This window comes from Nipponia nippon, unplaced genomic scaffold (assembly GCF_047370975.1).
Source record: "Nipponia nippon isolate SJK-2023a ecotype South Korea unplaced genomic scaffold, ASM4737097v1 scaffold_5, whole genome shotgun sequence".
NCBI lineage: Eukaryota > Metazoa > Chordata > Aves > Pelecaniformes > Threskiornithidae > Nipponia > Nipponia nippon.
Genome location: NW_028262369.1, coordinates 56,811,195 through 56,823,375, shown reverse-complemented (window position 1 = coordinate 56,823,375; position 12,181 = coordinate 56,811,195). Strand labels below are relative to the sequence as shown.

Sequence of the window (12,181 nt, the reverse complement as noted above, 5' to 3'; positions counted from 1 at the left end):
GCAGGGCGAGGCGTTGCGGCCCTTGCCGGCGGCCGGCACGGCCCGGGAGGCTGCCCGCAAGGGCATGCGGTTCTACGCCGCCCTGCAGGCCGAAGACGGGCACTGGGCGGGCGACTATGGCGGGCCCCTCTTCCTCCTGCCAGGTAGGCCTCGCGGGGCACCTTCACTGAGAAGACTGAATGTGTTGCATTTGGCTTCGTATAAGAGCCAGCCTGTCTGATCCTCCAGGTCTCCTCATCACGTGCCACACTGTCAAGATCCAGCTGCCAGAGGGGTTTCGGAAAGAGATGGTGCGCTACCTGCGCTCTGTGCAGCTCCCAGATGGAGGCTGGGGCTTGTGAGTAGCAAAGATGCTTCTTTTAGTGATGGCACCTCCAAGGTCCAGCACTTGTAGCTGCTGTCAAATCTGCCCAGGCTTGGGGAGTGGGACTCAGCAATTGTGATACCTCTGGGTGGCTGGACTTGCTTCTGTAGCACACCAGGTATACTTTTTGCCACAGAGATGGCTGGAGCATGAAGTCTGGCTGCATCTCGTCTGTGGCGCTATATCCCAAAGCATCATGTGTGCCAGGGTAGTGCAGAGCAATGTTTCTCCCTGGGTTAGGTGGGTCTCCCCTTTTCCACAATCACCCCTGGCATTCAACTTCACCCCAACAAAGACAGCCCTGCACAGTGGGTTGTGTCTGGCTAATGTTAATAGCTGGCTAATAGCTATGCTGTCTCTGTGTATGTGTGTGACAGGCACGTGGAAGACAAATCAACAGTGTTTGGCACAGCACTCAACTACGTAGCCCTGAGGATCCTGGGGCTCGGACCAGATGACCCTGACATTGTGCGGGCCCGTGTCAACCTGCACAGCAAAGGTCAGCTCCGTTGTGCCCTGCACAGAAGCTGTGGGGCTGGTATGCTGGTGAGAGAGGTCTGGCTGGACCTGAGGTCTGCATGGAACATGAGGGGCTGCCAGGTAGTGGAGGAACTGTTGCTCTTGCTTGCCCTTGATGGCACCTGTATTTTCAATTAATGATGGGAAAGTGTGTTACATTTTTGTACCATTGCCTGCTTGCTGTTTTTCCGGACATGTGTCCCAGCCTGAGTGGCATGCTCTCAAACACAGGAGAAGTAGACCCTGTGATGGGGAAGAAAACAGGGAGCTGGCATGGTTGTGTTAACCCTGAAAGCTGATATCGCTCTCTGCAGGAGGTGCTGTGGGAATCCCTTCCTGGGGGAAGTTTTGGCTGGCTGTCTTGAACGTTTACAGCTGGGAGGGAATGAACACGCTTCTCCCAGAGATGTGGTATGTGCCACCCTCGATGTGGAGGTAGGGGGTATTGTCAGTCCTGCCACCAGCCTTGACCCAGAGCTCTCCCAGGCACTGGTGTTTGCTGGGATAACTCCAGCTATGGCCTGGAACTGGGTGTGCTCAGGCTGCTTGTCAGCTGGGAGACCAGCAGCAAGGCCAGCCAGTGGGTAGACAGCACAGAACACTGCGCTGAAGGGAGATGCCAGGGTTCAGCCCTGTCAGCTTTACCCACAGGGTCCCTGATATGACTGTGTGCTCCCTGCCTGCCAGCAGTATCTTCTGCTCTTGTGGCCAGCCAGAACTAGGCCCTAGCAGGAGAGGACAGCCACATGTAAGCCTGCCAGCTCTAACCCTCACTTGTACCCTCTCCAATTACTCGGGGTCCACTGGGTGTCAGAGAGGGAAAGTGTATGACATTTTTCCTGGGGGAAATCAGGGGCTGCACAGTACCAAGGGCTGATGGTGCTTTGTCATCAAATGCACTTAACCGTCAGTCTGTGCCTCTGCCTTCAAAGTTACATGGGGAAGAGAGCAGCCCCTGAATTGACTTCTCCCCTCCTTCCTCTCTGAGCTTGGGATCCTGCCTGCCCTGTGTCAGCTGGGCCAGGAGCAGTGTCTGCTGGCCCTGGTGGGGGGGGGAGCATCCCTGTTGGGGAGGATTTGAGCAGGGCCAGGCTGTGTGGTATTCCCTTGTTTTCTCTTGCAGCTCTACCAGCAGCAGCAGGCCTGGTACAGGGGATAGGGAAAGGCATGCCCTGCTCTGGGCATCTCCCGGTCAGCACATTGTCTCTCCATGCTGCCCTTGGCCCTCCTTGTTCCTCACAGTAGCACCTTCTCTGTTGCAAACAGGCTGCTTCCTACGTGGTTCCCAGCCCACCCATCCCGGCTCTGGTGTCACTGCCGCCAGGTTTACCTCCCCATGAGCTACTGTTATGCCAGGCGTCTGTCGGCAGAAGAGGACGAGCTCATACGGAGCTTGCGGCAGGTAAGGAGCTGATCCTGGTGGGGCTCCCGGACAAGGACACATGGCTCCCTGACCACCTGCTGTGCCAGCCATGTCCTTGTGGGCCAGCCTCTGGCTTGCAAAGTGACAGATCTCACACCCGCACAGTCTCTCTGTCCAGGCAGTGGAGCCAGCTTCCAGCAGTAAGCTGCCTCCAGGTGCTTGCTCCCAGCTTGCCAGGCTGATGCCCTTTGTTGTCTTGTGCCAGGAGCTGTACGTGCAAGACTACACCAGCATAGACTGGCCAGCCCAGAGGAACAATGTGGCTGCCTGTGATGTGTACACACCGCACAGCTGGCTGCTGGGGGTTGCCTATGGTGAGTGTGGTGTTGGCTGGGGCAGGAGGGCCCTTGCCATGTGAGCCGGTGGTGGTGGAACTGAAGCTGCCTTGTACCATGGGGGCTACCGGTGTACACCCTGGAGCTGGGATAGAGATGTGATCCTTGGGCTTCTCCCTCCCTGAGGGCCTTGTGCCCAGGTCCTCAGGCCACTCTGGGGCAGAGCAGTTCCCATGCTTCCCTCAACTGGTTGTCATGTGAGCAGTGGTGCAGCCTGCCACAGCAAGGGAATCTGGCTGCATGGGGTGGGCATGTCCATTTCTTCTCCTGTAGCCATCATGAATGTGTACGAAGCTCACCACAGCACCCATCTGCGGCAGCGAGCCATCACAGAGCTGTACGACCACATCAAAGCTGATGACAGATTCACCAAGTGCATCAGCATTGGGCCGGTAGGACACTAACTGTCGATCCTTTAAAAATCTTGCCCTTTGCTCTTTAGGGACCAGCATGTGGCCCCCCCAGCCCTTTGCAATTGTGGCATGTAACCATAATCACCAGATCTTGCTCAGGCACAACTCCTGCTGCTCAAGAGCTTAATGCTAACAGGGCACAGAAGATGCAGAGGGCATGGGGACAGCTGTGGCCCTGGTGAGGGGTACCTCTCCTTGTGGTCCAGGGAAATGATCTGAGGGGAAGCTGTGGAGTAATCTCATGGCACCTGCCCCACTAACTCAGCTATGCTGAGTGATGCCACAGATGGAGCGGTCAGGATTAAGCCCAGGACCACCTCTAGATGGCTTTGTCCTGGATAGGAGGAATATATGTCTCTGGGGCTGGGAGAAACTGTATCCAGTGACAGTGCTGCTCTTGGCAGATTTCCAAGACTATCAACATGCTGGTTCGCTGGTTCGTGGATGGGAAGAACTCCCCAGCTTTTCAGGAGCATGTTTCCAGGATCCCCGACTATCTCTGGTAAGGGCTGAGCGTGGCCCACCTGGCACAGTGTAGGGCTCTGAATCCTGTGGAGTGAGCACACTGTGGCTCCCAATCTGCTTCCTGGCACTCTTGCTGTGCCTGTGCTGCAGCATTGTGCTCTCTCCTTCTACAGGCTGGGCCTCGATGGCATGAAGATGCAGGTGAAGTGCTGTAGGAGTTCAGCTGTGACTGAGAGGGACCCTGGTGTGCTGGGGCAGCCCATGGAATAATGGGATAGCTTGTTCACCCTGGGCCTGAGCTCCTGGCATCTCGTCTTTGGTGCCTGATGGCCTTGTCTGTCTCACTGTCACTTCCCCTGGCTGTGCCAGGAGTGAGTAGTGTCCGTCCTTCTAGTTTGCCTCTCCGTGGCTGTGAGCTGAGGGGGCAGCTCTAGGCCTCCATCCCCTGCATCCTTATGGGTTTTGGGAGAAGGGAAGGAGAAAGACAGGTGCCTGATACTGCTTATAGACTGAGCTGTGCTTCTCTCATAGTTGTTGTGTCCCTCTGCTCCTTATCGCTAGCCAGCAGTCCTGTCTTGGCTGTGCACAGAGCGGGTTGAAGTAGCTGTCTCATTTCCTATCCCCTTGCTGTCCCTGAGCTGCTGCATCTGTCCCCTCTATGCCAGCACATCATCCGTGATGCTGGGTGACATAAAACCGAGATGCAGGGCGGAGAGAGCTAGTGGGGGTAATGCAGGAGGGATATGCTGTCCCATAGACCCCACAGGTAGGTCAGGCTGCTGCCAGCACCTGCCCCTCACTATCTACTTTCTCTCTTCCAGGGCACAAATGGATCCCAGCTCTGGGATACTGCCTTTGCCATCCAAGCCTTCTTGGAGGTAATACACCCTTCGGTGCTACATGCTGCCTTGGGAAAATGGTCTCTCCTGGTGCATCCCCAAGTACCAGCAGCTCCTACTAGCAGAAGCTGTGCCAATTCTGGCATTGCATCATATGACTGAGCCAGGCAAACACACGTCTTCTCAGAGCCCATCTCAGCCATGGTAGGCAGGGTACCCATCTTTGCTAGCTGCTTTTGAAGCAGGAGACCACAGTGCTGGCTGAGAGCGTCAGGTTAGACTTCCCAATTGCTGCAGTCTTGTGGTAAAACCCTGGCCCTTCCTCCTTGCTCTGCTTGGCCCCAGAGCATTGCCATTTTGCAGGGACGGCAGGCAGGTCGCCTACTTTCCTGCATTGAGGCAGACAGCTATGGTAGGCATGCTGTTTGGAGGGTGATGTGATTGCCCTGGTAAGCCCCTAACCTGAATATGCAAATATCTCTCTCAGTGATGCTTGCAACAGTTGTTGGTTCAGTTCTCCCTGTAGAGGTTTATAATGGAAATGGTAAGCAAAGTATGAATGCAAACCTACAGAAAGGGCTATATGAAGGACTAGGCATTAATGGCACCTAGATCAGCAGGTCAGCAAGGTCCCAGCACATCCTCTTCTTCCTGAGGGACACGCTTGGTGGCCACAGCTTGCTGACTGTGCACCTCTGTTTCTAGGCAGAAGCCCAGAAGATGCCTGAATTCACATCCTGCCTCCAAAATGCCTATGAGTTCCTCCGGTTCACCCAGGTGAGCAGAGCCAGTTGGCAGTGTCTCTCACATGCTGGCTATGCAGACTTGACTGCTTCTCAGAGCCCTGTTGGATGCATCTGTTGCCTTCTGAAGAGTTCTTCTGAAGGGCTGGACTAGCAAAGTCCTAGGGACAGCCTCCTGTTTTCCGCTCCCTGTTGCTGGGAGTCATCTTTGCAGCTTGGCAAGGAGCCTGGCCAGGCCCAGAGATGTTTTGTTTGGCTGCCTGGGCTAAGAGAGACTATAAAACTGAGAGCTTAGGCTTCTTTGCCCTTTGTCCTGTCTGGTGCCCACACGTGTGAGGCACCCTTCTGGGAAACCCAGACTCCTTGGCTAGTGACTGCATGAGCTCAGCTCCTGCTGGCCAGGCCAGTGGCTCAAGGTGGGGGTCACCAGCAGCTTGGTGCAGATGCAGTCTTAGGTCTTGTTCATGGTGCTGCCAATGGGAGCATTGGAAGCAGATGGTTCCCTGGCAGGAAAGCACCCAAAGAGGGGACTTTAGCAATACTTGCTGAAACCAGGCCAAAATATGATTTCTCTTCAGCACTCTCTGCTCCAGATCTGAGCTCCTTCCCTGTCTGCCTTCTTCAGTAAAGGACAGATGGTTGCCAGTCCCACACGGTTCTGCATCTGCAGTGGTTTCAGCCCATGATCCTGCAGCCACACACCTCCAGCCTGCGCTCACTTGTTTCTTGTCTTCTGCAGATCCCAGAGAACCCACCCAACTACCAGAAATATTATCGCCATATGAACAAGGTATGACAGCTGGAAGTGGTCTCTGAAGAATGCGCAAACGGGGCAGGGATTTCGGCAGAGGAGATGGGAATGAGGGGCAGCACGGCCCCCCTTACAAGAACAGAACAGGTCAGGAGAAGGTGCTGAGCTCTCCTGACCCCTTTCTAGGGTGGCTTCCCATTCAGCACCCGAGACTGTGGCTGGATTGTGGCAGACTGCACAGCAGAGGGACTGAAGTCAGTTATGCTGCTGCAGGAGAAGTGCCCCTTCATAGCCAAGCTTGTCCCCCCTGAGCGCCTCTTTGATGCTGTGAATGTGGTAAGTGCTGCAAAAATTAGGGCCAAGGGAAATGCGGGCAGCTAAACCGAGCTAAAATAAGAGAAGACAAGCCCTCATGAGTTGTTAGATCTGGTATTACTAAGCTAGTACAAAGCCTGTGGCCTGGTATGGCAACACCATATTTACTGTGATACGGAGCTGTGACATGATGTAATGTGATGGTCCAGATTGCGCCTGCCTGTCAGTGTGGTTTGGGACCTGGGTTGTCTGCCAACCCCATGGAGTTGTGGGTCTGACTGTCCTCACACCCAGCTTGGGGTGGTACTGCCTGTGAGCCAGTCCCAACCCCTCTCCCTGCTTGTCTGGCCAGTTGCTGAGCATGAGGAACTCGGATGGAGGGTTTGCCACATATGAGACCAAGCGAGGAGGCCACTTACTGGAGCTGCTGAACCCCTCGGAGGTGTTTGGTAAGGGGAGCTGTGTGGGGCTGGTAATCCTGTCTGCTGTGAAGAGACACAGTGGACTGGCGTCGCCGTGCCCCATGGGTGCCTGGCTTTGCCCCAGGTCTCTCTGGGGGATAAGTGTACAAGGGAGAAGTTGGCAGTGTGTGGCTCGGAGGCTCCCCAGCGGAGGGGCTATTGCACTGATATCCTTTTACCTGCTGGCAGGTGACATCATGATTGACTACACCTATGTGGAGTGCACATCGGCTGTCATGCAGGCACTGAGACACTTCCACAACAAGTTCCCTGAGCACAGAACCCCAGAGATCAGGTGAGTCACTGAGATGAGAGTCAGGTGGGGGAGAAGACAGGCTGCAATGTCCCTTGTTGCCTGCCATGGCCTCTGTTGGCACAGCCCCTGCTTAGCCTTGTCAGGGGTCTTGCCTGGACCTCTGCATTGGCATGGAGCAGCCCCTGCAGAGGCCTTTGGTGTGTGCACAGCTGGGATGCTAGTGACTTCTCCAAAGCAGAGCCCCCTGCCAAGAGGCTGGGGGCCAGCCTCTCTCAAGGAGCAGGGCATAGGCTGTTTGGGATCAGGCTGGGGGAAACTGGTGGAGATCTGCCTGCCTCTGACTTAGCAGTTGCCTTGATCTTGCAGCCAGTTGTAGGCTGGGTCGCCTGTTTGCATGCTGGCATGAGGCAGAAAAGCACCCAAGTGGCACACGATACGAGTCTGAGATCCTCAACAATGTGGCTGCCTGTCTGCACGCTCTTGCCTCTTGAGCTCTCTAACAATGGGACCCATCAAAGCCTCAGAGGGACTGATGGATGCCCTTGATGAAGCAGCCATTGAGTTTGAGCTGCTTCTGAAGAGGGTGTCTTTTTCCTGACCAGAGAGACTCTGCAGAAGGGCCTGGACTTCTGTCGCAAGAAGCAGCGAGCTGATGGGTCATGGGAAGGGTAAGCAGTGTTCCCAGTGCCCAGTTTTCCCCTGGCTTCCCCAGTGTGAGAGGGACCATGATGGCAAACATTCCTGGCTGGCAGGATCTGTGGGAAGTGCAAGTAGGGGCTGATCCTCCTCTAGCTCCTGTGCTTTTCTCTCCTTTCCCTTCAGCCCAGGCGGAGCAGGCACTTTGTGCATTGCATAAGACCCAGACAGCCCCTGGGGGCTAGGGTGGCTCCAGCTCCTCTGGTCCCAGAGTGTTTGCTGATGCCTGAGTGAGCCAGGAGCAGGTGCTGGTGGGACTGGGCATGGTTGCGCCATAGGGGAAGGCAGGCTGCAGCTCTATGCCTGGCTCTGCTCTTGCTGTGAACACAGCTGTGTTGCAGCCTGCCTCTACCTGGGGCCTTGCACCCCTGACAGTACCACTCTCCCCTTCCTCCTAGGAGCTGGGGGGTTTGTTTCACCTATGGCACCTGGTTTGGCCTGGAGGCGTTTGCCAGCATGCAGCACACATACCGTGACGGGTGAGAAGGGGCTGCCTGGTTCCCCTGCCCCTACCTACCTCTTGAGCTGGGGCAAGACTCCGTGGTGGGGCTGGGTGGATGCCCTGGCTGCGGATGGGCTCTCCTGCCCCAGGTACTGCTCCTCCCAGACCCTGTGCCTATGATATGACCAGGGCACTCGCTGCCTGAGCCTTGAACTCTCAGGGCAGCCCTGGCCGTGGGCTGAGCAGAGCCCAGCTCTTGTTGGCAGCTGGGAAACATGGGTGTGCAAACACTCCCTGTCTGATTCTCTGCCCCATCCTTGCAGGGCTGCATGCCAAGAGGTGGCCCAGGCCTGCCAGTTCCTCCTCTCGAAGCAGATGGCAGATGGCGGGTGGGGAGAGGACTTTGAGTCATGTGAGCAGCGCACGTATGTGCAGAGTGCCATGTCGCAGATCCACAACACGTGTTGGGCCCTGCTGGGGCTCATGGCTGTCAGGTAGGAGCAGCCCTCACCTCTTCAGGCATCACCTGGCCCTGAGTGCTCAGTGAGATGGGAAATGCAGGCTGGGTTGTGTGGCAGGGCACCCAACCATGTTTGTTTGTGACGTTGGTCATGAGCCTCCTGCAATAAGGGACTGGCCTGTGCAGTGCTCCACAGGCCAGCGAGGCTCATAATGCCGGGCGAGGGGGAACCAGTGCAAAGCAAAGGCCTGTCTGACCCACAACCGCAGGCCTCCAGCCTGGGAAAAGGTTGCTGTATCCATAATGTCTGGTGTCCTAAGGTTGTGAGGGGCCTTCTCAGAGCACTCAGCATGCCTGGGAGAAGCTCGGGGCAGCCTGGAGGTGGTTGAGTTCCTTAAGCACATGGATGGCAGTTTGCAGACAGTTTGGATAAGAGTGCTCACATCTCCCTCATGCATTGCAGGTACCCTGACATCAGTGTGCTGGAAAGGGGCATCAAAGTGTTGATTGATAAGCAGCTGCCCAATGGGGACTGGCCTCAGGTACATCTTTCCTTTAGTTTTCCAGAGGGGTTCCCTGGTGTTGCAGATGTTCTGGGCATTGTGCAGCCATTGCAATGATGTGCTTTCCCTTACCTGGAAGGGAAGCCACGTGTGGCTTTTGGTGGGGGACTTGAGGAAGGCAATGAGCTCAGCACCACATCCTGGACACACTGGTACCCTGTCACCCATACCATCTTGCTGTCTGTCTCTCTCTCAGGAGAATATTGCTGGAGTATTCAACAAGTCATGTGCCATCAGTTACACTGCGTACCGCAATGTCTTCCCCATCTGGACACTAGGGCGTTTTTGCTGCCTGCATCCCAACAGCCCTCTTGCTGGGCAGCTGCAATCCAGATCCTCAGCTGGGGTGGGGAGGACTGTGCAGGAGGCCTTGTCTGCCTGAACCTGGACCATTGCAGATGCCATAGCCTCTGACTTGTCTTAGGTATCGGCTGGTGCATGGGGCCATGGGGGTGTTTCCTGCATAAGATATCTCAGTGCTGATCTTAACACATGGACCACTGCCTCTGCCAGGGAGTAGTGCTGCCATAGTGCTGCAGAGTCTCTGCTTTCTGTTGAACCTCTTCTAAAAATCCACTTTTAAAGGTTTTTCCCAGGTATATCCTCCCTCACAGGATGGGGAGTGAAGTGCCTTTTCAGACCAGTTTGGTGATCTGAGAAGAGAAAGCTGCCAAGCTGTGTTGTATTACACATCTAGACAGACTCTCTCTCATCCTGGATAGAGCAAGGCTGCCTCGTGCTGTCCAGGTTGGCTGTCTGCAACAAGTGTGTGGGATTTGGGGCCTCCCCTGTGCCCAGCATCATGATGGGGTGCACTGCACAATCCCTGCCGAGCTGGCCTCTGTGCTGTGGGTGCCAGTGACTGCCTTTGAAGTGTTGTCTGCTCTGGAGCCTGTGCTGGGAGGGGAAGGGCACCTGTCCTCCCCCAGACAGATGGGAAAGAGGAGTGCTTCGCTCAGTTTTCTTACCGTTCTGTCCCCAGCTGGTGGCACCTGGCTTCCCAGAGCCTCACAGGTGAAGTCACCAGCATCATTCCCACTTTGAAAAGGGGGAAACTGAAGCAGAAAGCACTGAGGTGGTGAGCGTCAGGGCACAGCCTGGACCCCTGGGCTCCAGCCTTCCCCCAGCATAGCAGGTGCCCCTGTTCAGGCTATGGGGCAGTTGGGCATTCACATTTTGTTGTCAGAGTTGGAAGCCATGTTGACTGACAGGTTAATAAATTGCTAATGGTGTTGCAAGTGTAACTTAACTGTGTTGGTCTCCTTATGGTCTGCCCCAGTGGAGGGGAGCTTGCACAGCAGTGTCCTGTAACCTGGCTTGGGTCACCTGTCCCCAGTGGTATGGGCGCCATCTCCACCAACAAGCAAGCCGTGCTTGGAGCCTGTGCCTGCCTGACCCTCTTCCAATGCCTTTGGCCCCGGAAAAATATAATCAAGGAAGCAGCTGACTAAAGCAGAATGATGACTTCCTCTACCTGCTGCTTACCCTCATGCAAATAAGCCCACTGTGCAGTTGGCTGCACTCTCTTGGACTCGTTGCCCACCAAGACCCCCAGTCCAGTTTGGCAAAGCTGTTCCCCAGCCAGCTGGCCAGCCAGTTGGCTGGCCTGTGCCAACTGCATGGGGTTATTCTATCATAGGGGCAAAATATTGACTCTGCCTGGGTCTAACTTCATAGAACCACCATGGAATCATAGACCTTCCTGTTCAACCCATTTCTGCAGCCTCTGAGAAGTAGCTCCACTCAGTACCATATCTTCCACCTGCCCAGACTGGTAGGGTCTGCAGGCTTGCTGAGCATGTGCTCCATCCTCTTGCCCAGGTTGTTAGCTAGCAAAGCTTATTTAAGCAAGCTCAACTCATGTTGTTTTGACAGCCCTGTTTGCCTTTTCCAAATTCTGGGCTCCTTTACACCTGCCTGTGATGCTACTCTGCATTTAAAGCACCTCCATATTCTCTGTTACAAGCAGGAAGAGGGTTTTGTTGTAGTTTTGATTTTGTTTTGTTTTTAAATCATTGTAGGGGAACTTAACAAAACCAGTGTCCATGTTATTGTAAGTTTGTTTTTTTTTTTTATTGTATACAGATTCTTGATACCCCTAGGAGTGCTGCAAAGAAGTTGTTTTATCACTAAAATCCCATTTTCATTATAAACATTTTGGTTGGTAAGGGGCCAAAAATTTGTGATATTAGATACCAGTTAGCTGCATTTATGCCCTGTATGGATTCTTTTGTTTCCATCTTTGCACAAGATCAGGAGCAAGGAGTGGCAGTTACTCAGCTTTCTTCTAGCTGAAACTGAATTGATTCAAGTGCCATGCAGTTGTGTGTCTTGAGAGGATGTGGCTGTTTGGATTTCCACCTAGGTTTTGGCTTGAGAACACATTTCACTCTAATGAAACAAAACTAAGGTTGCTTTGCAAATTTTATAACCATAAACTGCTGAATGTAATTTATTTTCTGTCCTCCCTTCAGATTCCAGGAACTCTTCACTTTCCTTCAGTTTCAGAGCAGGAAAATGTTCCCTCTGCTTTGCAGTGGGAGGGTCATGCCAAGTAGCATTATATCATATGAAACAGAGATACTGGGCAGCAAATAGGTCCTCTCTAAAGGTAAAACAAACCTGTTTGTTAGCTTGTGGTTTCAGGCTGAACTTTGTTTTTGTCTTGTTTCTGAGTGAGAGGCAAAAAGGGGGATCATAGAATAATAGAATATCTCAAGTTGGACAGGACCCAATAAGAATCACCAAGTCCAACTCCCTGCTCCTCACAGGACTACCTAAAACTAAACCATATGACTAAGAGTGTTGTGCAGACACTCTTTGAACTCAGACAGCTCTTTCAGTACCCTGGGATGAATCCCATCAGGCCCTATAGACTTATGTGCATCGAGCTAGAGCAGCAAGTCTTGAACCAAGTTCAGGGTCAGCTAGGAATTTATCATCCTCTCAGTTATGGTCTTCCAACACAGGGCTCCGGGGGTCCCAGGGCCCATCATCGGTGTTAAAGACAGAGGTGAAGGAGGCACTAAACGTCTCCACTTTGTCTACATCCCTATTTGTGAGGTCATCAAGCAACGGACCAAATGTTAGGGATGAGGACAGTCATTTGGGATCCAGGAGACATGACGTTAAACCC

General features: G+C 54.0%; 1 protein-coding gene across 3 annotated transcripts in view; it reads left to right on the top strand.

The window, feature by feature from the left end:
* Positions 1–12,181, top strand: part of LSS (lanosterol synthase) — a 35,997-nt gene that overhangs the window by 13,869 nt on the left and 9,947 nt on the right. For 2 of the 3 annotated variants that reach the window (XM_087730641.1, XM_087730642.1), the window contains 20 exons: positions 5–143; positions 229–337; positions 742–863; positions 1,198–1,294; positions 2,150–2,285; positions 2,512–2,620; positions 2,915–3,033; positions 3,459–3,556; positions 3,693–3,720; positions 4,341–4,397; positions 5,064–5,135; positions 5,841–5,891; positions 6,039–6,188; positions 6,520–6,616; positions 6,818–6,923; positions 7,487–7,552; positions 7,979–8,059; positions 8,346–8,516; positions 8,946–9,024; positions 9,242–11,501. In XM_087730641.1, coding sequence (XP_087586767.1) covers positions 5–143; positions 229–337; positions 742–863; positions 1,198–1,294; positions 2,150–2,285; positions 2,512–2,620; positions 2,915–3,033; positions 3,459–3,556; positions 3,693–3,720; positions 4,341–4,397; positions 5,064–5,135; positions 5,841–5,891; positions 6,039–6,188; positions 6,520–6,616; positions 6,818–6,923; positions 7,487–7,552; positions 7,979–8,059; positions 8,346–8,516; positions 8,946–9,024; positions 9,242–9,427 — 2,073 coding nt within the window. In that variant the 3' untranslated portion in view covers positions 9,428–11,501. Of the gene's footprint in view, positions 1–4; positions 144–228; positions 338–741; positions 864–1,197; positions 1,295–2,149; positions 2,286–2,511; positions 2,621–2,914; positions 3,034–3,458; positions 3,557–3,692; positions 3,721–4,340; positions 4,398–5,063; positions 5,136–5,840; positions 5,892–6,038; positions 6,189–6,519; positions 6,617–6,817; positions 6,924–7,486; positions 7,553–7,978; positions 8,060–8,345; positions 8,517–8,945; positions 9,025–9,241; positions 11,502–12,181 lie in introns of those variants that run through there. The other variant, XM_087730643.1, reaches the window with a different exon arrangement.